Genomic DNA, 26,628 nt, shown 5'->3' on the forward strand with positions numbered 1-26,628 from the left:
AGATCATGGGAACAAAACATTTCTCAAAACTGTGGGATAAAATTAGAGTTTCTTTAGGCTGCACTGGGCTTGTAGAGAAAAGTAGACTAGTCCATAGGTAGTATTGCCCCCAAATCATCCTAAAGAAAAAGGTGGGTCCTTTGTTCTTGAAGGAAAGCAAAACTACAGGTACTGTTTGATCCATCTTAAGAACTGGCTCATCCTTGCTAAAAGGCAGAAGAATGGATGAAGTGGTTTTGGAAGGCCTAAGTTTACGATTTTATGTCAGCTTATAACTTATACAATTTTTTGAGTTGGAGAACTTTCTGCTTTATCTCACAGCCCAAGCTAATTGTCTACCCTTGTACCTACCTGTTTCCTTTCTTCTTTCAGCTACTTTCGATATCCAGTGAGGAATATCCTCACATTGAGACTGACTACATAAATTTGTGGGGCTTCATGCAAAGTGGAAATGCAGGGTTCCTTGCTTAAAAATTATTAGAACATCAAAATTACACCAAGCCAAGCATGGGGCCCTTCTAAGTGCAGGACTCCCTATGACTGCATGAAGCCAGCCTGCCTCCCAGCCTCTCAGTTCTTGCCATGCCTCTTCCCTGACACCTTGCGGAACACGCTGCTGCTGCTGCTGCTAAGTCACATCAGTTGTGTCCGACTCTGTGCGACCCCAGAGACGGCAGCCCACCAGGCTCTCCCATCCCTGGGATTCTCCAGGCAAGAACACCGGAGTGGCTTGCCATTGAGGTTCGGTGAAATTGCACTTTCTTGGGAACCAGGGACCCTAAGGAGCCACACTGCTCCTCTTTGGTTCTGACCCAGATTTCTATTCACTCTCAGCATCAGCCTCTGGGTGGAGAGGAATCGTCTCAGCATGTGCTATTTACGTGGGAACTTTATTTAAAGAGTACAGCAGCTGATCTCAATTGTACCCAAGATGCTTGGCGAGGCAAAAGTAAACTGTTTTTTAAAAACAGGGAGAAAATCAAGGCTTGGAGAGGTTTGATGCCATCCAGAGTCCCTTAAACCGGCACATGGAACGGAGGGGCTCAGGGCCTCTGCTGTTCTTTGACTCTAAGTCTGGGCTCTCTCTGCTTAACCAAACATGCCTGCTTGTGCTTTTCTTTTGGGTAGCATTCTTATTCTCTTCATCTCCTTTATGTAACGTCCACCGTGAAGTCTCAGGGGGTCTTCTTGCTTCTACCCTCCAGAGACAGCAGACTTGGTCGCCCCCCATCCCACAGCCCAGGTGGGGCCCACAACACAAGACCTCATGTGGACTCTGGCCCTGAACTCCCTTCTCCCCACCCCACCTACCGCGGCCACGCCTGTCACAGCACGACAAAGCAAGGAAAGAGATGCAGGGTTTTGACAGTTCATGGTTTTTCTTGTTGACTGCACTTTGGTAAAGATGTATTTCAACCAAATGATGGCAAAACAGTGAGTGTCACTCTGGTTTAGATGTTTGCAGGCAATTACGTTTAATGCGGAAGACCACAGTCAGACTACAATTGGCCAAATGGCCCTGGTCTACTGAGCTCCACTGAGTCAGGATATGCTTCCGGACCCAAAGGCTGAGGAGCCCTGACTCCCACCAGCAAGGTGACATCTCATCTCACCCAGCCAGGCTCCTCCCCCACCACCTTCTACTCCGTCTAGAAGTAATTCTTTTCCAGGCAGGGAGGCCAAGGTGAGAGAGAAGACCCTGAATTCAGCTTAGAGGTCTGATCAAACTGAGAGGAGGCTGTCTGGGAAAGAGCGCAGAGCTTGGAACCAGAAGGTGCATGGGCACATCCCACTTACTCAGCTTACTTACGGGGCTGAACCTTATTTTCAGAAATCTATAGAGTAGGATGCCGTACTACCTGCCAACAAACTCACACTGAGTATTAAATAACTCACATTCCATGTGAAAAAGGGTCTAGCACACTTTCTGACATGCAGAAATCATTCAGTTGTTTGGTGAATCAGAGAAATGGGAGGTTTCAAACTTTTTTTTTTTTTTCATATCTAGCAGCACAGGGCCCAGAATATTCATTTGTTTAGTGAACATTTATTGAATGTGTGTGTGTGTGTGTGTGTGTGTGTGTAGTTCCGGAGTCATGTCCAACTCTCTCTGACCCCATGGACTATAGCCCGCCAGGCTCCTCTGTCCATTGGGTTCTCCAGCCAAGAATACTGGACTGGGTTGCCATTTCCTTTAGGGGATCTTCCCAAATCCAGGATCAAACCCACGTTTCCTGCATGGGCAGGTGATTCTTTACCACTGAGCTACTGATCAGTTCAGTACAGCCGCTCCGTCATGTCCGACTCTTTGTGACCCCATGGACTGCAGCACGCCAGTCTTCCCTGTCCATCACCAACTCCCAGAGCTCGCTCAAACCCATGTCCATCGAGTCGATGATGCCATCCAACCATCCCATCCTCTGTCATAAAATAGGCATTATTTTTGCCCCCATGAGGGATTAAAAATTGCTATTCTCACCCTCAAAGGGTCCACAGTCTGATGGGGACAGCAGCCCTGTCATATCCTGTTTCTCTCCAGGAAGGATGAGAATAGGTTTTGTGTTCATTATAGACACGTCCTATGACCATCCCAGAGAAGCTGGGTATAACAAAATGCCAGTGGCTCTCACTGTAATGTTATGAGACTTAAATTCTCAGCTATAAGACTTCTCTCACGGCCCAGTGGTTAAGAATCCACCTGCCCATGCAGGGGACACAGGCTTGTTTCCTTGCCTAGGAAGATCCCACATGCCACAGGGCAACTGAGCCCCTGCACCACAACCACTGAGCCTGCGCTCTAGAGCCCGCAGGCTGCAACTAACGAAGCTCACTCACCCTAGAACCTGTGCTCTGCAACGAGAAGCCCGCACAGCGCGACTGGAGAGGAGCCCACGCTCGCCGCAACTACAGAAAGCCTGTGGGCAGCAACGAAAACCCAGCACAGTCAAGAAATTAATTAATTAATTAAAAAATAAAAATCCCGGCTACCGGACCAGCTCTCTGCCCAGCCATGCTGTGGGCCCTGGTGGATCTCTGCGGTTGCCCCACTTCACAGCTACTTTTGCTCTTGGAGGCTGGACTGTGGCCTGCAGAGATGGGAGCCCTGGTCCAGTTTGGGAGCAGCAGGCAGGGGGAGCAGTGGAGGTTGGAGGGAGGGGGAGACCGAGTGACAAGTTTATCTTTCCATTTCTCCCTGCTCCAAGGAGCCTCCACCCGCGGGCCAGGCTCCTAAGAGGATGCCACGGGTCCCCCCAGCCTCCTCTCCCCTCAGGTTCAACCACATTGCCGGCCCTGGGCCCCTTCAGGCCTACAGGTAGGAACAGCTCAGCCAGTGCCCCAGTCCCTGGGGGCCTGCCCTCCTCCTGTGATCGCTGTATGTCCCGCCCACCTCTTGTCAAGCCCGCCTCAGCCCTCCTAGTTTCACTGTGCCATCTGCTCCTAGCCAGTCCCTGACACACACACACAGGCACTAAAGTGTGTGAATTCCAAGTAAGAAGAGAGACTAAACCAAAACCAGTGTCATATTTTGCAAACTAAGTGGTTTAAGAAGAAAGATTTTGGGTGTGAGACCTGATTTGAAAAGAGTTTCTCACTCTCCAGCTATGTGAATTTGGACAAGCCATTTAGTCTCTAGGATCCTCTGTCTCTGGGTTAAAATGGAGGTTATAATACTCAGCCCCCCCACCCCCCAAAAAATACTCAGCCCCCAGAGTTGCAGTGAGGACTAAAGAAGACAAATCATATGAAACGCTTAGTCCAGTGCCTGGCACACAGCAGGTGCTAAATGAATGGTGACTTCTTCTTCTTATAATTATGAATAATATTATCCATATTAGTTATGCAAAAGAGCTTAAAGGATCACCCCACCCCGCTATTTTCTAAACCACAAAATAACCTTCTGTTTCCAAACAACATAGAGGGACTCCCCTGATGGGCCAGTGGTCAAGAATCTGCCTTGTAATGCAGGGGACACAGGTTCAGTCCCTGGTGGAGGAACTAAGATCCCACATGCACCTCAACTACTGAACCTGTGCTCTCTGGAACCAGTGGGCTGCAAATACTGACCCTATACACCACAACTAGAGACTTTGTGTGCTACAGTGAAAGATCACGCATGATGTAAAAAAGATCACATGTGCTGCAGCTAAGACCCGACACGGCTAAATAAATCAGTTTTTAAAAAATAAAAATAAATTATGTAGACTTTTCATATTATGTAAAAATGCTGGGACGGCAGTGTTCTTGGCTAGTCCCTTGGCTTGGATCCTCTTGTCAACAGACTGCTTGTCCCTGCCCAGGTGGTGATTCGCAGGCACCCTCTGGTCTACGTGGTGAGCCTGCTGATCCCCAGCATCTTCCTGATGCTCGTGGACCTGGGCAGCTTCTACCTCCCGCCCACCTGCCAAGCCAGGATTCTGTTCAAGACCAGCGTGCTGGTGGGCTATACCGTCTTCAGGGTCAACATGTCTGACGAGGTGCCAAGGAGTGCAGGGAGCACCCCTCTGATTGGTGAGCAGCCCCGGGGTCACCAGGCCTTTAAAAAAATTATTCATTTATTTTTCACTGTGCTGGACATTCATTGCTGCACATAGGCTTTCTTTAGTTGAGGGGAACAGGGGCTACTCCCTAGCTGCAGAGCGCAGGCTCTAGGCTGATGGGTCCAGTAGCTGCTTCGCTGAGCTTAGTTGCCCCAGGGCATGTAGGATCATCCCAGACGAGGGATGGAACCCATGTCCCCTGCATTGGCAGGTGGATTCTTAACAACTGGACCACCGGGGAGTCCAGGTGCCTGTCTGGCATTACTTCTGTCCAAGATCTGATGTTGCCTTTCAGACAGGGAAGCAAGGGGCCCAGAGACTCCTGCTAACCCCACCTCCACTGTCTCCTTCCCTCAGGGGTCTTCTTCACGGTCTGCATGGCCTTCTTGGTTCTCAGCTTATCCAAGTCCATCCTGCTGGTCAAATTCCTCTATGATGAGCAGTGCAGCCAGCAGGAGCAGACCCTCCTGTGTCTTCGAGGGGACACAGAAACCGACCAGCCTCGAATGGATCCCAGGGCCCAGCTTGCTGGGGTAGCAGGTTTGTGAGAAGCCTTGAGGTCCCTGTTTGTCTCACTTGATCACTCAGCCCCAGTGCCCACAGGTGGAGCAGTAGGCCAAGCATCACTGTGTGAAAAAATGGAAACATCTGCTTCTTAGCCTCTGCCCTGCATTTTACATCAACTCTGTGGAGACAAGACAGTCTTCTGCTGGCTCTATGGAAAGCCTCATGTTAGCCTAGAGATCAGCCCCTCAGTCCCCTTAGCTAGTTTTATTTACCAGTTTGGAGCCACCGACCTCAGAATAGCAGAATGCCTGCACACACACGCACACACACACACGTGCACAAATAGTTTGTATACATTTGGGTTCTAGTTGCCAAATGTGCAGAAATGTACAGGTCATCCCAGTGCCCCCTTTGGCAGAACTTACACTAGAACGGGAGTAATACAAAGATGAGTATGGCCCCTGGGCAAGGATGACATGCAAAGGCATGAAGTGGTACCTATTTTTACTGTGCTTTTTAAAATCATTTATTTTTAAGGAGAATAATTGCTTTACAATGCTGTGTTGGTTTCTGCCATACAACAATGTGAATCAGCCATAAGTACACACATGCCCCCTCCCTCTCGAACCTCCCTCCCACCTCCCACCCCATCCCACTCCTCTAGGTTGTCACAGAGCACCAGGTTGAGCTCCCTGTTATACAGCAACTTCCCATTAACTTTACTGCATTCTTGAAAATCAACAAGACACTATAGTCCAAAAGTTCTCATTGCAAGAACAAAAATCTGTAACTGTGTGAGATGATGGGTATTACCTAGGCTTATCATGGTGATCATCTCACAATATATACAAGTATTGAATCATTATGTTGTATGCTTGAAACTAATATGATGATACATATCAATTATACCTCAGTTTAAAGAAGAACCATTCCTGCCCTAAGGCTCTAAGTCAACAAGGGCTGTGCTACCTCAGAAAAATCTCCCAGAAGGATGTAACCTAGACTCATCATCCTGCTTGCCGTGTTCTCCAGGGCTCCTTCAGCACGGCCTTGCCTCCCCTCAGTGGGTAGGGAGAGAATCCCCAATCTTCCAGCCCACTGGCCACTTGCCCTCAACCTTCCTTGAAGGATAAGGCCATTGGCTTCAGTGGAAAGGCAGGGGGAGCTATGGTGTCTCCTGGCTCACCTACAGTATCTTCCTCTCACGCAGAGTCCTCCGTCTGTCAAGAGTACCAGGCCCCATCAGGGACCCTGATGGAAGTCTGGTCCCAGCTTCGATCCATCGGCAGCTACTTCCAAACCCAGGAGCAGGTGGACCGACAGGAGCTTGGGTGGCTGGCCCTCCTGCAGCGCTTTGACCGCCTGCTCTTCCATAGCTACCTTGTTCTGCTGGGGCTCTATGCCGTCACCCTGAGCTCCCTCTGGGTGTCGTGGAGTGGCTAGGAAGACCCAGGGTTGCTAGTGTCCATCCATGGGCTCTCCTGGCACTTGGGGAAGGCTGAACAGTTTTTCGGGGAATATTGGAAGGAGAGGAACGGTGAGTTAAAAAGCTCTCCAGCCCCCAGAACACACATCTAATGAGCTATTGAATGACCCAGGAGTAATACGCTCATGATGAAAATGCATAAACAGTGTGACGTATCCAGGGAAAAGTAAGCCTGGCTTCTTACCCAGTTCACTCCCCAGAAGGGACCACCATTAGCAGCCTCTTTCAAAAAATTTCTAAGCACATGCAAACATACGTGTATGTTTAAACTGGTTTTTAAAAGGTGTTAAGAATGCACTCCATCTCCAGTCCTGTCGTGGTTACTTATTCAGTTAGTCATTCAGCGAAACTTGTATTGAGTGGCCACGAAGCCCCAGGCATTATGTTAGGCATACCAGAGAATACAGAATAAGTCCATTTCAGATCATTCTTCACTTGACTTGCTTTCTGAAGAACCTTGTTCCAACCAGAACACAAAGTTCTGTATCCTGGAGCCATGTCTGTCTCCCAGAGCTCTGGTTCCCACCATCCCAGGGGAGCCCATCTCCCCTGTGCGTTCCTATTGGAAGGGATCCAGACCTAGCACATCTCATAAACACACACTATGCGTGAGGCGCTGAGCTGGGGGGACAAGCTTAATGCATGGCCCTTGGGAGTTTCAGGAAGTTTATAATCCACTATCCTTGCATTAGCCTGCTCTAACTGTCATAGCAAAATACCACAGACCCGTGGGAGCTTAAACAGATGGATTTTCTCACACTTCTGGAGGCTAGAAGTCCAAGGTCGAGGTGTTGACAGGCTTAGTGTCTTCTGAGGCCTCTTCCTGGGCTTGTAGGTGGCTGCCTTCTCCCTGGGTTCCCATCTGGTCTTTCTTCCTGTGTGTGCACAAATGTGTCCAAGCTTCCTCTTCTTCTAAGGACACCAGTCATATTGGAGTGGCCCACCCTAAGGAACTCACTTAATCCTAACTACTTTAAAAGCCCCTTTTTTCTATATGCACACCCATTTGTGAGGTGCTGGGAATTAGGACTTCAACACATGGATCTGAGTGAGACACAGTTCAGCCCATAACCCTCACTTGACTGTGGAGACTTGCCAGGTCCATAATCCAGCAGGTATTCTGGCAGGCTAGAGACCCAAGCAAGAATTGCAGTTGGAGTCCCAAGCTGGTCTTCTAGCAGGATTCTCTCTGCTTCTGGGGAGGTTGGTCTTTTTCTATAAGGCTTTCAAGTGACTGGATGATGCCCACCCACATTCAGATGGTTAATCTGTTTTACTCCAAGTCTACTGGTTTAAGACTTTAAACATCTAAGATACACCTTCAAACAAACATTAAGAATAAGCTTTGAACAAATATCAGTTGGCCAGGTAAGGTGACACTTAAAATTAGCCATCAGAGTCTTGATGGCCCCTTAGCTTCCCATCTGTGCCCACAGCCTCTTGTCTAGATAGACGAGCCCTGATCACCTTGCACTTGGGTAACTAACCAATTTCTGGTTCAGTCTCCTCAGTAGTCAATTCTGGATTGATGAACCGATCTTATGCCATTTCCTATGACCTCATAACCTGAACACTAAGATTAGAACTCAAGCCTTCCACAATGTTTGACTTTCTTCGTTTCTCATTGCCTTTTTTTTTTTTTTTAATAATTTTTATTATTTTTTGGCCACATCACATGGCACGTGGGATCTTTGTTCCCCAACTAGGGATCAAACACATGCCCCCCTGCAGTGGATGCATGGAGTCTTAATCACCGGACAGCCAGTCCCTCTTGTTGTTTTTTATTACAGTCGTCAATCTAGCCAAGCCAGCCTGCCTGCCAGCCTCCTCAGGAAAGGGTTTACTGCCACCCAAGCCTGTACTTCTAGTCTTCTGTTTCATCCATCTGTATGTCCCTGTGTGAAGATGCTGCTCAAACTCCAGCCTCCTTCTCCCACCCTTCCCACCTGATTGCCCCATGACTCTGTCCCCTCTCCTCTAACTTTAGATGTACCTAATCTCATCCTCCTCTCCTTGGATATTTCATGGCCTAGTGTGTGTGTGTGTGCGCGTGTGTGTGTGTGTGTGCATGCATCACTTGTCAGATCAATCACACACTCCTAGAACAGAAATCTTTTCTATTTCTAACTCATTCCCATCTTGGCCCAGGTCCATAGTATTTTTTTTTTCATGGTAATTCTGCCGTAACTATGGCAGAGATACACATTCTAGCTCACCACTGATGGAGGACAGATTTCTAGTTTGTTTCCGCAAGTCTGAGGGACTGAATCTGCCAAGGGTCAGACACCCAGGCCCTCGGCATCCCTCACTCAGAACAGCCACTAGGAGCTGGTGGGTAGAACACAGAGGGACTGAGAGACAGGCATCACTCCCAACACTGCTTACAGAGGACTCCTGTTTGCTTGCAACTTTTTCCAGCACTGAAATTGCCTTAAAAAAAAATCTGCCCCCCATCCCCCAGAAGAAAGAGAATTTAAATTCAAACAGCCTTTACCTGCCTCCTCCCTCTCTCATTACCTCCCAGTTAGTGCTCAACGCCAATTGTCCATGAAATTCCACTGCTGCTGTTAATGAAATGAGGAGCAGAAGAAGTTTGTGAACAGGAAGTGTCCATGCAAACCTCCACCTGTTTCTCTCCTCGATTCCTACTTCCTATTCCTGGCCTCCTCTGCCTTGACCTGCTCAGTTAGCCTCTGAATTGATCCCTAAATCTCTCTTCACTTCCTTGGTTATTAGAGGAGGCAAAGGTTTGCAGTAAGTCCCCACTATGGGGTCTCCATCCTTTCCACCTGTCTTGGAGAAAGCACCTGACTTTGCTCCTGGCTCCATCACTACCTAGCCAGGGGACCTTGAGAATGACCTCTCCGAGCTTCAGCCTACCCTGTTTGACATCAGAACTGCGTATATTTATTCTGCCCATATCACAGAATTTTGAGGATGACAATGAGGCAATGTACTTAAGCACACTTTGAAAGCTAAGTCATATATTATGAAATAAAAAGGCTTGCCTGCTATCAGCAGATGGATTCCAATCTTGAGTCTTCAGCATGAGGTTCTGTTCTAGCAATCTCTATCAGAATACAGTTATAGGCTGGATTCCACAGAAGTGTCCTTGTTCCAGAATCCAAAGGCCAAGGACTGAAGCCACTATATACCTCCTTGTGGGCAACTCGGGTTGGTGGGAGGGGGGGTACTGCCCAAGGGATTTCCTATTTCCCACGCAGTTCCCTTGGCTTCCCCTGCCCAGGGAATAACTCCCAGGTTCTCAAAGTCAGCCTCTAAGAAAAAGCCCTTCGGGAGTGAAGCCTGGATGGATGCTGAGTGTGGCCCCAGTGTGTGGATCTCCTCTGTCCAATTGCCAAGTGGCCCTGATCGCAACATGGCAGCCGGGGACACACGCTAAGCCCTGGGTCAGGTCAGCATCCGGAAGCAAAGCCGTCATTAGCAAATGGCACTAGAGCCCCGCTCCTGGAAGAGGGCCCCTCTGCAATGGGAGGAAGACAGGGCACCAACAGCCCTTACTTCCAAAGCATTGTTGGCTCAGCCTCTCCAAGTGCTTATCAATCTCATGATTCCTGGTTCACAGAGGAAGGAAACTGAGGAACAGAACAAGAATGGGATTTTCCCAGCTGTGATTGCTCCTACCATCTGCTGTTTCCCAGAATCTCAAGTCTTTTCAGCACTCACCAAGAAATCACAGCTCCAGCTCTTGGAGACTTCACTGATGTCTAGAATAAAGAGTTGGTGGAGCACAGCCCCTGGCTAGGCAGGCAGCCCTCCATTTGCCATTCTATCTCAGGAGAACTTGCAAGGGTTTCTGCTATGATCTCCCACAGCCTCCACAGGGGTCTCACTTTTCCCCCAGGACATCCCCACCTCTCCCCTCAGTTGTCCTACAGGAGAGGAGCCCTGTAGTTAAGGATGCTGAGCCCTTGGTCTCTTAGATCTTCATGACTCAGCCAGTCTCCCAGGGGTCAGCTTGAAGCTGGATGGTTTAGGTCCTCAAGTGAACCAAAGAGTGGCCCTGTGAGCCACCAGTACAAAGCTGCCCCCGAAGGCATCAGCCTTCCCCTGGGTACAGCCCTAAGGGCTCCCAGGCCCTCTCACTTCTCAGGGATCTAATTATATATCTAAAGGCAAGGTTAGTAGAAAGGGGCAGTGTTTAAATTTTTACCCTAGTCTGTGGTTCTCAGGTTCCAGAAAACTTCAGGTCTTCGAGTTTAAGGTAAAGAGCTTCTCTGCCAACTCCCAGGTGGTGAGTGGTCACCCCAGGGCAGAGACCCAACTTACTGTGTCCCCTCCAAGAAGGCGATGCCTCTCTCCCTGCCACAGGGCCCATCCCAGGCTTCTCCCTGTCCCATTTCCCGGCTCACATGCCATCTCAGCAGCTGGAAGCTCTCAGTCCTGAGTTATTCACCTGTAAGACAGTAAGCACTTCACAATTAGCTGAGCACCAGCATGGAGGCTTTTATGAGCTGCCATGCCCCCAGCGCACTCCGGTGTGTGGAATTGAAATGACCCACACCGGTGATTAGATTAGGGGCTGAAGCAGCCCAGCATGCCACTCCAGCCCCTCCCCATCCTATCAGGGTTGGAGAGGGGTGATGTAGTTAAGTTCGTGCTTCATTTAGCAGAGACCATAAAGTGGGGATTGCAGCCCGGCTTTCTGCTGGCTGGGAAGCGACTGCTGGGCAGTGGGCGGGCTGGGTGGCAGGCAACAGACGCCAGAGCCTGGGTGGGGGAGCCCCTTACTCACCCCTTGCCTCGCCTTCTACTTCTCCCCGAGCCTAGCACAGTTCTGAGTCACTGTGCTGCGGTGGGACAAATGAGCGTTTCTGCCCCCAAAGCCCGTGGTGTCAGCACCAGGAGGAGGTGCTGACCAGGCTCCCAAGACCCGGGGCCCACTTGAGCCTTGTTGGATTTTCAGTCCTAATTGGTGCCACGAGGGACAGACCTCAGGTAGATGACCAGCCCTTGATCAGAGTCCACCCTTGTCACCCTGCTCACCCTCTTTGGAGAGCTCCAGGCCAAGAACCAGGGATTGAGGGCTGTGGGCCATTCTTTTTACCCCCCACCCTGGTCAATCTTGGCTTCTCTGCTCTTCCCCATAAGCGCCTCCCTGTCTATCTCTGTCCTAACTGCCTCCTCCCGGTGCTGACACCACGGGCTCTGGGGGCAGAAACGCTCATTTGTCCCACTGCGGCACAGTCACTCAGGATTCGCATAGCTCTGGTCTCAGTGCAGACCTGAGGGTTAGGCAGAGGCTGCCTGGAGGGCTGTCTTGAGACAAATTTTGGGCCACAGGCCAGCTCTGCGGGGAAGAATCACAGCTGTGCTGTGATCAATTAGTGATGTCTGCCACAGGCAAGAAAAGAGGACGAGAGCAAGCAGAGCTAATTCTGCCACGTGCCAATTACTATGCTGAGTGCTCAGCGGGTATTATTCTAGGACCCCTAGCATGTCAGTCCTGGGAGAGCAGGGGGCTTATTGTGTTCACTGCTGTATTTTCAGTGCCTGGCACACTGGAAACAATCACTGTCAAGATGTGTTGTGTGAACCCCAATGGGTTCAAATTCCAGCTCCATCACTTATTAGCTGTGTGATTTGGGGCAAGTCATGAAAGCTCTGGGCCTCAGTTTTCTCTTCAATACAGTATGATGAATATTATGCCTAGATTATAGGGTTATTACGAGAATTAAATTAGTTACTACATTAATATGCTTAGAAAAGTGTCTGACACAAGCTAAGGCCATGATTAAATGATAATTTTTATCCTTAGTATCCATATTGCCATTTTGCAAGTAATTAATATCACTGATTTCAGTGCCAGATACTTCTCTAAGTGCTCTCTCTCTGTAATCTCTTTAGATAGATAATATAAACATTAATAAACAGGAACCTCAATTAAAATAGGGAGGTCAGAAGGGGGAGTTCTCACACCCGAGATGACAGCAGAGTCCAACAGGAAGAAGGAAGATCATTCTCTTCTAGCCTGGCAAGAGCTCAACCAATGAAAAGCCACTCTGCTTAGACTTCTCAGTTCCCGAAGTGGACTCTCTGCTCACTATAGCCCCTGCAGCTTCCTCTTCCGCTCTATGAAAGAGTTCTTTTCTCCTTGCTGCATGGGATTTGCACTCGCCATGGTTGCAGACCCCAGATTGCAATTCTTTGCTGATCCTGAATAAGTCCATCACTGCTGAAGAAGTAACTATTTGTTTAAGGTCAACAATAGATAGATAATACTATGGTTATTACAAAGATTATACATATATATGAGGTATCATGGTATATACAGCTGTCCCATGGTATCTAAAAAGGATTGGCTTCCGGACCCCTCCCATGGATACCAAACTCTGTAAATACTCAAGATTCTTAGTCAGCCCTCCATTTCTGCAGGTTCCACACCCACAGAGACAGAAAGCTGACTACATAATCCTCATAGTAACTAGGATTATCATCCCCATTTCAGTGAAGGAAACAGGAATAGAGTGGTTAAGTAGGTTGCCTAAAATCACCCAGGTAGCAAGTTAACAAAGAAAAAAAGTGAAAAGTGAAAGTGTTAGTCACTCAGCTGTGTTCAACTCTGTTACTCCATGGATTATGGTCCACCAGGCTCCTCTGTCCGTGGAATTCTCTAGGTAAGAATACTGGAATGGGTAGCCTTTCCCTTCTCCAGGGAATCTTCCCAACCAAGGGGTCGAACCCAGCTCTGCTGCACTGCAGGCTGATTCTCTACTGTCTGAGCCACCAGGCCAGCAAGTAACAAAGCTAGCATTGAAATCTGAGTTGGGTCCAGACTCGGGATCTCTGCTAAACACAGGCACACTGGCTCCAGAGCTTACATCCTTGACCATTAGTTTTTAAAAGAAGCTTAAACTTGCCAACATTATATATAATTAGAGGAGGGACCCAGCATTAGAAGATGGGAATTTGAATTCTAATTCTACCCCTCATGGGGTTTATGATTCTGGGTAGGTTATGGATTATCTCAAAATGTCAGTTTTTTTCTCATCTGCAAATTCTGAGAAAGAACTCTTTTGCTGAGGTGCTGTGAGGACTGAGGTAGGGTTTATGAAGTGCTGAGCTCAGTGCTGTGCATTGGAGGCACTGAGAATGATAGCAATTAATAAATAGTATCACCATCTTTCCACAGCGTTGTTAGGTGAGCCCAGAGATCATATACATAAAAAAGCTGTGTAAACTCTAAAGGCTTCCTACTCAAAACGTGGTACCTGGATCAGCAGCAGCAGGGGCATGGGGAAACGAGCTAGAAATACAAAATCTTAGGCTCTAAACTGGGATCTGAATTCTAACCAGATCCTGGACCATTCACTTGCACTCGACAGCTGGAGAAGCCTGGGTCTAAAGAACGATGAAGGCAAAGCGGGCCAGTCTGCGTTTTGGGAAGGAGACGCACGGGAGTCCTGGGAGCTGGGCCTTCTCGGGCTGTACAGTGTCACGTGGAGCCTGTTTTTGCTACCAGGACAGCTGGGGCCCCGGGCACCTGCCAATCATCGCGCTCCACTCGGTAATCTGCCCTCCCCACAATCAGAGCAGTGCAGCTGGGTGGCTGAATTATAGGCTGTGGGCAGATGGCGGAGATGGCTCTGTGTGTGCCGTCCAAAGGGAGAGGGGAGTGAAGCCCCTGCCACTGTCCTCCTTCCCCTGACAGCAGACATCCTCGTTTTTGGAGAACCAGTCTGCCAGCACCAGCCATCAGGCGTCCCCCTTTTCCTCCAGAGCACACTTGAGCTGGAGCAAACTCAGTGCAGCAAACTCCTGAGCCCTCCCGCCAGCCAGGTCACCGTGTCTCCATGCTCCTCCATAGTGTGAATCCCTTCCCTCATGGGACGGGCTTCCTCTAAGGGACTGGCCTTCTGACGCAGGTAGCAAGGTTGTTCACCCACATCCTCGCCACTCCCCAGAATTTGGCGCATCAGAACATCCGGTGGCGGCACCCCTGAGAGGCGAGCGTGGGTGCGGGCGTGTAGCGCAAGCCTGCACGGAGCATGCGCACTGGGAGTTCAGGATGAGGACGCTAATCTGCGCTCCAGTTTCCCCAGAAGGCCGCCTGGCAAGCTGCAGGGGACAAGAGCTTTGCTGCCACCCCTGATCAAAGCTCTGGGTATTGGGGTTGGGGAGAAGAAGAACCCAGGTGAGAGGGTACGCCGTGCCACCGTTGCCCCCTCACTGCCTGCCTTCCAGAGGTGCCAGTGCTGGGAGGAGGCACTTAAGTGGAGGCGACGCTCTGTCTCCCCACCCGCGCCTCGCGCCACCATGTCTCCGGCCCAGTCCCGGGAGAGATGAGAGCTCTCTTGTCTCCCAGACTTTCTCTGGCTTCAAACACCCATTCGGTTTTATGGGGCACTGCTTCTGGGGCTGCAGGAGATGGCTCTGGGACTGCAATCCAGGCCTTTAGGGCTCCCAACAGCCTGCTGATCCTTTTGATCATTTGGCCTGTCTCCCCTAGCCCCTCTGCCCTGTTGTCTATCAGCCGCTTCTCCCTGCTCCCTGAACTTGGAGACTGAAGGCCACTGAGCAGAGCTCCGGCTTTTTCCTATGTAGGTTTGCAGTCACCTGCACCGCTTCTTTTGAACAGTAGAGGGTATGTGTGTGTGTGTGTGTTTGAGGGGGAGGTCACTCAAATTGTGGATGGTGACTGCAGCCATGAAATTAAAAGACGCTCCCTGGAAGAAAAGCTGTGACAAACCTAAACAGTGTATTAAAAAGCAGAGACATTACTTTGCCTATAAAGGTCTGTATAGTTAAAGCTATGGTTTTTCTAGTACTCATGTATGGATGTGAGAGTTGGACCATTAAAAAGGCTGAGCGCCAAAGACTTGATGTTTTCAAACTGTGGTGTTGGAGAAGACTCTTGAGAGTCCCTTGGACTGCAAGGAGATCCAACCAGTCCATCCTAAAGGAAATGAGTCCCGAACACTCATTGGAAAGCCTGATGCTGAAGCTTCAATACTTTGGCCACCTGATGGGAAGAACTGACTCATTGGTTCTTCCAAGTGCCCAGAAAAGGAGACAGTTGGAATATTTGGATCATAGTATGAATGGTCACCATATCTGGTTTCTAATCACATTCCACAGTATCCTGAACCTCAGTTTCCTCACCTGTAAGGAGGGAATAATAATTCTACCTTTCAGGACTGTTGTGCTGACTACTGTATAAAGAGCCCTGTCCTGGGAACCCTGCCTCATAGTGATCTGTGTCCATGGGGGAATCAATACTCAGGGGCTGGTCCGCTCAACCTTGGTTTGGTGAAATGACAAGTGGAGCTTTAGAATTTGGAAGGTTCCCAGGAAATGAGGGGACATGCTATGCTCTCTATGTGCCTGAAATCACCTATGGGGACCCAGAGGGGAGGAAAGTCTCCAGGCTGACGATCACCAGCAACAGCAAGCATATAAATGTGATTATATCATCAAATGTGCAAAGTGCTGTACATTTTTGGAAGACTCTTCATTTAGGACTAATTAGATACTCAAAGCAGGAAGATGGAGAAGGTCTTCTCAGGGACGCTGCTCCAGAGCAGCAAAACCTTTGGACAGCATTTGGAAAGCTCCAGAGGAGGAGAGATAAGGGATGAGATGGATCAACTGGGAGCAACACAATGCTATCTGGGCTGCCATCACCCAGGACATTGCAGCATCCTCCTGCCCAAACATGAGTCTGTGAGAGTCTGAGGTTCTATGTGTCGTGAGAAAACATACCTGTGCTAGTGGTTGTGAAGGGAAACTGCCTGTGGACTGACCTGTAGTAGTTTCCTATGGCTGTTGTAACACGTTACCAAAAATTTAGTGGCTTAAGACCATGCAGGTATGTGCTCTTACAGCTCTGGAGGTCAGAAATCCAGAATCAGTTTCACAGGGTTAAAGTCAAGGTGTCTGGGCAGGACTGGCTCCTCTAGAGGCTCTGAGGGAGGGATCTGTTTCCTCGCCTTTTTCAGCTTCTTATGGCTGCCTGCATTCCTCAGCTTGCATCCCTTTCCTCCTCCTTCAAGGCTCACCACTCTGGTTTCTGCCTCTGACATCACACGGCCTCCTCCTTTCCTGTCATCACGTCTCCTTCTGCCTCCCTCTTACAAGGACACTTGTAATTACATTTGAGGCAGACTGGGATGATCTAGGAGACTCTCACCCTCTCAAGATCTTTAATCATACCTGCAAACTTCCTTTGCCATATAAAGTAACATTCAAAAGATTCAGGGATTAATCGCTGAGTATCTTGGGGGCCATTATTCAGTTTGCCACGTGGAGGATGTGAGATGGGTTGGCAAGGCAAAGTGGAGGCAAACCAGGAGAGGCAGTCTTGCTTCACTGCACAGTCATGCAATCAATCAGGCACCCGCAGCCGTGGAGGCAACCTCTGTGGTGACTGCATTTAGAGCCTGTGTAGGCACTGTACTGTTTTGCTTCAGCTGCAAACCCAGCTTCAATGTAACTCAGTGGAGACAGAACAAAGCATAAGTCAATGTATATCAATCAGATCCAACTATTGAGTGAAAATATTGGTCACCAAGCAGGTAAGATTAAGCCCTTATTGTGCCAAGTGGGCAGTAGAGCCTCAGGGTGGACCGGTTGGGGCCTTGCTGGGGTCTCTCTGATAAGACTGAAAGTCCTGAACTAGCACTAGTTCTGGTGTGAACGATTGTTGGCCTTGCTGACGTCACATTCTTGCTAAGATGCATTTCCTTGCTCTTACATTTAGACACTTGCACCAATTCTTTGCCTCATCCACTTATTCAAGGGACACTGTCAGGTACGCATGGGGCCCCAGGCACACGGCATGGCACAGCGCTGCAGACTCTAAGCTGGGTCACGCACGGCCTCAGCCCTCCCTGTGCTGGGTCCTTCCTGCTCTACACTGCTGAAAGAAGTGAGGGGAGGGGCCTAGAGATGGCGTGATGATGGGACGACTCTGACCTTGAAATGGAATTCGGCTTCCTCTGAGTAGTCCCAAAGGAAGGCACTGAATGGGTGGAATGTTTTGCGAAACAGATCTGGGAGACAAGAGAAGGAAGGCTTCTGCAAAAATGCGATGGGCTCTGCTCACTGGGTGTCTTCAAGCAAAGGCTGGAAGACCATTTGCTGGAGATGTTATAGAGATTTGGGTGCTGGATGGAGGCTGGATTAGATGGTTTTTAAGGCCCAAGGGAATTTTCTCAGGTATCTGCCACTCTGGAAGACGGTGGTACAAAGGCAGGTTGAGGCTGTTGGGTTGTGTTGAGAGTCTTGCTTTGGTCTGAGGGTTAGACTGCTCTCCCATGAGCACCGAGGTGAATAAGATGGTGGCCTCTGAAGCAGGGGGCATGCAGGCTTCTTGGTGGGCCATACCTCTTCACCGGGTGCTGTGGGCTGAATGTTCCTTAACCGAGTTTGCTTCAAGGCCTCACTGCCTCCCCTTGTCGGGGCTGAGGCTGGGGTTGCTCTGGGCCTGGCCTCGCCCCACTGTCCACCTCTCTGCGTTCTCACACAGGACTCCAGGCTCTGGGGCCCAGAGTGTTTCCTTCTTCCAGGTAATGGCAGCTCAGGGGTACCAAATCATTCTCCATTCCAAGAAATGCATTATTGTGTCAATACAAGTTGCTCAGTAGCCAGCTGAGTCCCATGTGTCCAAGGGAGGAGCAGACCAGAGTCATGGCAACAGCTAGACCGTGACAGTCTGCACAGAACATCCCCAGAACCAGAGGGGGCCGCCAAGACCCCAGCTCCAGGGCTGGTGACACACTCCTGCCTCAGCTGGCAGGCCCCACCCTCCCATCCAAGAAGGCCAGGAGGGCTGACGAGCACTGGAGGGGTTTCCTAGATAGTCCCACTTTTCTTCCCTTCTGCTAATGCCATTCACTCATTCACCCAACAAATATTTATTGAGCACCTACTATGTTACAGGCAGCCCTCCAGGTTCTGGAAATTCAACAGCCAACAGAACAGATGGGGAAAAAATCTCTGCCTGTAAAGGACTGTAATTTAGTTGCTCAGTCATGTCCAACTTTTTGTGACCCCATAGACTGTAGCCTGCCGGGCTCCTCTGTCAGTGGGATTTCCCAGGCAAGAATACTGGAGTGGGTTGCCATTTCCTCCTCCAGGGGATCCTCCTGACCCAGGGATCAAACCCAGGTCTCCTGCATTGGAAGGTGTGTTCTTTACTGCTGGGCCACCTGGGAAGTCAGTCACCTGGGAAGCACCTGTAAAAGACAGTATCTTCAATAAATGGTGTTGGGAAAACTGGATACTTACATGCAAAAGGTTGAAATTGGACTCCTATCTCATACCACTCACAAAAATTAACCTAAAATTAAAGACTTAAGTATAAGGCTTGAAATCATAAAACTCCCAGGGCAAAAGCTCCTGGACGTTGGTCTTGGTCTTGATTTTTTTTTTTTTTTGATATGACACCAAAAGCACAATTAACAAAAGCAGAAATGAACAAGTGGGACTACATCAAAGTAAAAATATTCTGCACAGCAAAGGAAACAACAAAATGAAATGGGAGAGAATATCTGCAAGCCTCATATCTGATAAGGGATTCACATCTAAAATGTGAGAAACAGATAGAACTTGGTAAAACAACAAACAATCTGATGAAAAATGGGGAAAGGTCTTGAGTGGACATTTTTCAAAAGAAGATGGCTAATAGGTCCATGAGAAGGTGCTCAACCTGACTAACCATCAAGGAAATGCAAATCAAACCACAATGAGACATCACTTCACAACATACCTGTTAAGATGGCTACTATCAAAAGATAAGAATGAAGTGTTGGTGAGGATGTAGAGAGAAGGGAACGCTTGTACACTGTTACAGTCACTATAGAAAACATTATGGAGGTTCTTTTAAAAATTAGGACAGCTTGCTCAAACTCATGTCCATGGCACCACTGACTCAATGAACATGAGATTGAGCAAGCTCTGGGAGACGGTGAAGGACAGGGAAGCCTGGCCTGCTATAGTCCATGGGGGAAAAAAAATTAAAACAACTATGGTAAACCTTGGACAGCAAGGAGATCCAGCCAGTCCATCCTAAAGGATATCAGTCCTGAATATTCATTGGAAGGAGTGATGCTGAAGCTGAAATTCCAACACTCTGGCCACCTGATGCGAAGAGCTGACTCATTTGAGAAGACCCTGATGCTGGGAAAGATTGAGGGCAGGAGGAGAAGGGGTCGACAGAGGATGAGATGGTTGGATGGCATCACTGACTCAGTGGACACGAGTTTGAGTGAGCTCCGGGAACTGGTGATGGACAGGGAAGCCTGGTGAGCTGCAGTCTATGGGGTCGCAAAGAGTTGGACGTGACTGAGCGACTGAACTGAACTGCACTGAACGGTAAGATCTGGGGCTTCCCAGGCGGCACTAGTGGTAAAGAACCTGCCGGCCAATGCAGGAGGGCTGAGAGACGCAGCTTTGATCCCTGGGTCGGGAAGATCCCCTGGAGGAGCGCATGGCAACCCACTCCAGGATCTTGCCTGGAGAATCCCATGGAGAGAGGGGCCTGGTCGGCTACGGTCCGTAGGGTCGCAGAGTTAGACATGACTGAATGACTTAGCACGCACACACACGTGGTAAGATCTGGCAATCCCACTTCTGGGTTATGTATCCAAAGAAAACGAAATCAGACCCTCAGAAAGATATCTCCACTCCCATGTCTAATAACCAAGATATGGAAACAGCCAACATGGAACCAGTATGAGGCATATAGACACACGGAGTATTTATTGTTCACCCGTAAATGAGGAAATCCTGCCATTTGTGACAGCATGGATGAACTTGAAACCATCATGTGTAGTGAAATAAGCCATAAGAGAAAGATAAATACTCTATGGTGTCACCTATAGGTAGAATCATCTTTTTTAAAAAGTTGAACTCATATAAACAGAGAGTAGAATGGATGGTGGCTATTAATTCTATTGATCCCTTTTATTTGTAATGAGAAGGAAACTCTGCAGCTTTTGAGTACATACTAGGTCCTGGGCAGTGTGTGACACGCTTTACATCCACCATCTCGTTTAATGCTCACAACCACCTATGAGGATAAGTATGGTTGTGCCTAAGTTAGATATGAGAAAAATGAGGATTAGGTATCTTGGCCAGGTTCATACAACTAGTCAGCTGAACAACCGACATCTGAGCTCAAGATTAGCCTGCCTTCAGCATCCGTGGTTTTTCTAACTCAGACTGGTTATAAATTATGGTTTTCCTGATTGTGTAATGGGGAAGGGGGAGGAGGTATCAGAATATCTGGAAGAGGAGGCAGGCACAGTTTCAGCCAGGTGATGCTGATACTGCCTTTCCCATTCCAGATTAACAGTTACTGAACTCTGTTATTCTCCAAAAGAGTCCTGTGTGGACATGGAAGCAACTAAATGTCCATCAAGAGAGGAGTGGATACAGAACTTGTGGTACATAGATGCACTGAAATTTTGCTCAGCCATAAGAAGGAGCACAGTTGTGTCATTTGCAGAGAGGTGGATGGATCTAGAGACTGTCGCATACAGCGAAGTAAGTCAGAGAGAGAAAAATATTATGAATTAATGCATATATGTGGAATCTAGAAAACCTGTATAGATGAACTTATTTGCAAAGCAGAAACAGAGTCACATTCATACAGAACCAAGGCCGGGGAAGGGGGAGTGGGATGGGTTGGGCGGTTGGGAATGACATGTACACACTACTGTGTATAAAATAGATAGCTAATGAGGACCTTCTCTATAACCCAGGGAACTCTACTCAGTGCTCAGTGGGGATCTAACTGGGAAGGAAATCCAAGGAAGAGGGGATACATGTATGCGTGTGGCTGATTCCCTCAGCTGCACAGCAGAAACTAATGCAACATTGTAAAGCAACTATACTCCAATAAGAAAAGCCTGTGAACTCGATAGACTGGTGAATGTAGCAGTCAGGACGATTATTCCTTATCCTCATTGACAGGCGCTGAAACTGAAGTATAGACGGTTTAGCTGGCTTACCCAAGGTCACACAGAGAGGTTATGATGGAGCCACGACTACCCAGCTTATGTTCCGTTCTTCCCATAGCTTCTTTGTAAAACCACATTTTTAATAGGTAATATATTTACATAGTACAAAATTTAACGGCACAACAGGTAGATACAGAAAAACCTACCAGCCCACCCAGCCTATCCTATTTCTAGATCCACATTCTGCTTGCCCAAGAGGCGACAAGCATTACAGTGTATTGGGGTTCTTTCTTTGCTTCTTATCTCAGTAGAAAAGGTACAAGACAGCATCCATTTTTCAAGAGCGTCACCCTAGCTTGGCTTAGGTTCCCAAGCAGGACTGGCTGCCTATTAGCTGAGTGATCTTGGACAAATTACTAAATATCTTGGTATGGTAGTTCTCCATTTATTAAATGGGGATAATGTCACCTACTTCAGAGAGATCGAGTGCGTTTCAAAGGGAATGAGATTGTGTGTGAAAGTGCGTTGTGATCCATGCAGTGTGGTACAAAGGCTGGTATTCTCTGCCTCTGCTTTCTTTTCTCTGGAAGAGTCCGGAAATGACCACTGTGTTCTCACCACCTCTCAGAAACAATGGAGAGGATGGCTAGAGATGCAACTCATTTCTACAGGATGGAAGGAAATGATACCAACTGTACAAAGTGCAATTAAAGTTAAGATATTGAAAGAAACTAAGTTTCGGAATCCCTAAGGGGTTTGCGAGATTTCTTTGAAAATTTCTCAGAAAATACTAATAACAACATATTAAGACTCCAATTTTCCCAAAACAAAGGCATGGATAAAAAGGCCACTCCTGGCCACTCCTATCAAATTCCTACCTGGATAGGAATTCAAATAAGGGAGAAGTTTAAGCCAAACCATCTTTTGTTCCCAGGTCCAGCTCTGGGGTGGCCAGATGGATGAATGGCCATTCACTAGGAATAAGATGTGCTCTCTGGTTCCTTCCTCCCTGGAATTATTCCTTCTTTTGAGTTAGAGGGAAATTGAAGCCGAACTTAAGCCTCTGTCCCCAGGTCTGGTTCTGGGGTGGCCAGCTGGACTAATGACCCATCACCATCCCCATTAAGGCTTGCCCTTGCTACCAGGTTGCTAATCCTAGATGCCCTTTTCAGGATGGCCTTCTACCCTGGAGACCACCCTAGAACTGACTTTATTTGCCGGGGGGCGGGGGGTGGCGGGTACAGAAGACAAGAAGACAAGCGTTGATCTCAAGGAAGTGAAAAGGCTGGAATTTGATGGAGGTTTGGGGAGAGGAGAAGTGGCAAAGTTTCATCTTTAGGAAGGAGACATATTCAAGAGGCTGGGCCATCCCCCTCTTGGATCCTCACAAGGACTTGAGTGAGACCTCCATCCTTCTGTGCCAGTTGACCCTGCCTGCTCTGCTGTTTCTCACACCCACGACCCACTCCCCGGCCATGGCTTGTGGGAAGGGTTACCAGCTCCCTTGTGAAAACGAGTCACTGATCTCCGAAGATGAGAAGCAGAGGGATCTCCAGGCAGGGGACTCAAGCAGTCCATTGTGGTCCCTTGGGCTTCAACTGCACTGGGTGCTTCCTTCTCAGGCCATTGCTGCTGCCACCACGCACACGGAGCAAAGTGCCTTCCTTCTTGGAGGAATCCCAGATGAGTGCGTATTAGGGGAAGGGGTGAGGGAGGTGAGCAGGGGGGGTGCGTGAAGCCTGGAATCCCAGATGAGTGCGTATTAGGGGAAGGGGTGAGGGAGGTGAGCAGGGGGGTGCGTGAAGCCTGGAATCCCAGATGAGTGCGTATTAAGGGAAGGGGTGAGGGAGGTGAGCAGGGGGGTGCGTGAAGCCTGGAATCCCAGATGAGTGCGTATTAAGGGAAGGGATGAGGGAGGTGAGCAGGGGGGTGCGTGAAGCCTGGAATCCCAGATGAGTGCATATTAGGGGAAGGGGTGAGGGAGGTGAGCAGGGGGGTGCGTGAAGCCTGGAATCCCAGATGAGTGCGTATTAAGGGAAGGGGTGAGGGAGGTGAGCAGAGGGGTGCGTGAAGCCTGGAATCCCAGATGAGTGCGTATTAAGGGAAGGGATGAGGGAGGTGAGCAGAGGGGTGCGTGAAGCCTGGAATCCCAGATGCATGCATATTAAGGGAAGGGGTGAGGGAGGTGAGCAGAGGGGTGCGTGAAAGCTGAGACACTCTGCTGTGGGGCGTAGGGTGCTCAGTGCTCCCAGACCTGGTGTCCCGTGGTAGTTTCACAGAGTCCCAGAGAGACGCTAAACTTCATCAGCCCCTTGCCTGGTTTCTTCATTCCTATTTCTTGCCCGTCTGCATGTGGAAGGTGGCAAATATCAGCGGCCACCTCTCAAGACAGAAAAAATCCCCAGTGTGTCATTTACTTCAGTATCTCCACCCTGTCTTATTGGAGGGCTATAAAAAGCCTCTTCCCCAGGTGGCAGGACCCAAGTAATAACCGCATCCTCTAATGAAGCCTCACTCCCATGTGCCCATCCTCCACAGAATAATATTAGGCTCTAAGAATTCTAGAGACTTCCCTGGAGGTCCAGTGGTTATGAATCTGTGCTTCTACTGAAGGGGGCACAGGTTTGACCCCTGGTCAGGGAACTAAACTCCCCCATGCCATGTGGCTTGACCAAATAAATAAGTCAAAATAAATTTAAAAACTCTAGCACTGGGCTTCCTGGGAGGCTCAGTGGTAAAGAATCTGCCTGCCAATGCAGGAGACATGGGTTCAATCCCTGATCCGGGAAGATCCCCCGTGCTGCAGAGCAGCTAAGCCCACGCACCACAACTGTGGAGCTTGTGCTCCAGAGCTAGGGAGCTGCAGGTACTGAGACCGTGTGCCCCAACTACGGAGCCCCACAAGCCCCAGAGCCCATGCTCCACACCAGGAGAAGCCACCACAATGAGAAACCCACACACCGCAACTAGACAGTAGCCCCGGCTCGCCACACCCGGAGAAAAGCCGGAGCAGCAAGGAAGACCCAGCACAGCCAAAATAACTAAAACGATGTATATGTAAAATTCTCTAGCATCACATTCATACCGTGAGGAGGGACTGCAGAAGTCACTGGTCCCACATTCACTGTGCAGCCCATACCTGACATTTGCAGAAATGGGCTTTGCCGGGACCTGAATGGTAGAGTGTGATATTTCTGAATCTATTTTGTAGTGGGGAAAATGGTACACTTCACAGTCCATTAAGTCATCATATATTCTTATGATACTTCTCAATAAAAAATATCTTTAATTAGTAGACTCTGGAGCTTAGCTTTTCAACAAAACTCATCAAGGTAAGAATGAGGACCCTCATCCATTACAGGGATTGGAGCCAGAGTCCCATCAGCCTGGATCTCAGAGATGCTCTGGGACCCTGTGCAAGCAGGTGGTTAAACGCTCAGGCTTTTGAGTCTATAAGACTTAATACCACACTCTCCACTTAATCGCTATATAAGGTTGCTTAACTTCTCTGTGCCTCAGTTTCCTCACCTGCAGTATGGGAGTAATATCTTCTTCACAGGAAGTAAGGATTAAATATGATAAAGTGCCTAGCACATAGAATGCTTGATAAATAGCAGGTATTGTTGGTGGCGGCCAGGCCCAGGCCATTCCAAGGATCAGACCGGGTCCTTACTAGGGAACAGGTCACGGTGGGAGGGGATGGAACATCAAAGAGAGAAAGATCAAGACAGAAGAGACCCTTCAGTGTCTGAGGATACGATTCCTCTACTCTCCTCCCTATAAAGGCCACTGCTGCCTCTTTGGGCAGGGGGACTAGGGAAACTGAGGCAGGCATCTTCCCCCCCTTCTCATGAGCACACAACCCCTAAGTGGCCCAGCCTCCATGCCAAAGTGTGTCAGGCCCCCAGAACTGGGTAGCAGAAAGGCTGCCCCCATGCTATAACCAAAAATGGGATCCAGCTGTTCACTGCTCGAAAGCCGATAAAGAGGCAAGACTGGTGGAGAGGCAAATTTGCTTTATTTTGGATGTGGCACCTGGGGAGAAGGGCAGACTTCTGTTCAAAGGCTGACCACCCCACCCCAACCACCACAACCAATGGGCAAGAGTTTTTATAGGCTGGGGTGGGGGCTACATGTAGAAACCGCACAGCCAGCTCTGACAGTCATCTTGAAATTGGTCATCGGTAGTCTGACCCATGTCATCTTGATTGTTTTAAGTACAGTTAATCTTCAGTTCCAGGGTCTGTCTGTTCCCATTTCCCTGAGGCCAGTTCTCAGAGCTGTGGCAGTACAGCTAACAGTCTGGTCATCGTGCAGTTAACTTCTTCCAGCTAGTGGGGGTTTCAGTATCTATAAGACAGCTCAGGGATATGGCTCAGATCATCCTCTGTAGCCCTTGTTATTGTTGTTCAGCAGCTATAGCCCTCGAGGAGGAACTAAAGGTCACTGACGATGCTTAACGACTAAGCTATGACTACTTAGTCTTGTTGGACTATTTTCCCCTGTTTCTGCATTTTCTCGCTTTTTTGATTAAATTTATTCTCCGGCTGAAGCTTTTTCACAGTCAAAACATAGGCTGAAGACGTGGCGGGCAAGGCCCATAGGGTTCCCGCTCGTTTCAGTGCTCCCCCAGAGGAGAGAGGGGTGGGTCTCGTAGGGACTCGGTGAGCAAGTGCCAAACCTGAGTGTCCAACCAACCGCGGGGCTTCCTGAATCCCTCTCCTCAGGCTACGGGGAGTAAGAAGCTGTATCTCCCACTTAGGATGATGGTGAGAAGCCACACGGTTCCCCCAGCCCTTCTCTAGCAGGTGGGCCCCTAATGGGGCCAGATGTTATGGTGGGTTGCAGAATTCTTATAGGTTTATAGGCGTTAAAAGATCAGGCTCTTTGGTGGTAAAAGTTTTACAGACCAGTAAAAAATCTACTGGGGAAGATGGGAAACATGCAGCTGTAATGGGAAAAGCTGGAGCCAGGATTCTGGAGAATCTCAGCTCCATCCGTAACTAGCTTTAGGGGTTGAGGCAAGTCCTGGAGGCGCTCTGGGCTCTGGAGTGTTTGAACCTGGAAAATGAGAGCAAGAAAAGAGATCAGGGTATGTCATGAAACAGCACCACAAAGGGTAGGAAGCTTCAGACACGTGTGCAAACAGTCCTCCTTCCCACGGCACCTGGAG

The 26,628-nt window shown here is 48.9% G+C and overlaps 1 protein-coding gene and 1 non-coding gene across 3 annotated transcripts in view; both read left to right on the plus strand.

The window, feature by feature from the left end:
• HTR3B (5-hydroxytryptamine receptor 3B) overlaps nt 1-9,561 on the plus strand; it is a 48,711-nt gene extending 39,150 nt beyond the window's left edge. For both annotated transcript variants that reach the window (XM_060399304.1, XM_004016557.6), the window contains 3 exons: nt 4,299-4,509; nt 4,896-5,078; nt 6,256-9,561. In XM_060399304.1, coding sequence (XP_060255287.1) covers nt 4,299-4,509; nt 4,896-5,078; nt 6,256-6,488 — 627 coding nt within the window. In that variant the 3' untranslated portion in view covers nt 6,489-9,561. The remainder of the gene's footprint in view (nt 1-4,298; nt 4,510-4,895; nt 5,079-6,255) is intronic.
• Nucleotides 5,448-5,551, plus strand: LOC114118620 (U6 spliceosomal RNA). Its single transcript, XR_003591858.2, has one exon. It is a non-coding gene; the product is annotated as a U6 spliceosomal RNA (small nuclear RNA).
• Nucleotides 9,562-26,628: the final 17,067 nt, after the last annotated feature.

The sequence above is a fragment of the Ovis aries genome, chromosome 15 (assembly GCF_016772045.2).
Source record: "Ovis aries strain OAR_USU_Benz2616 breed Rambouillet chromosome 15, ARS-UI_Ramb_v3.0, whole genome shotgun sequence".
Taxonomy (NCBI): domain Eukaryota; kingdom Metazoa; phylum Chordata; class Mammalia; order Artiodactyla; family Bovidae; genus Ovis; species Ovis aries.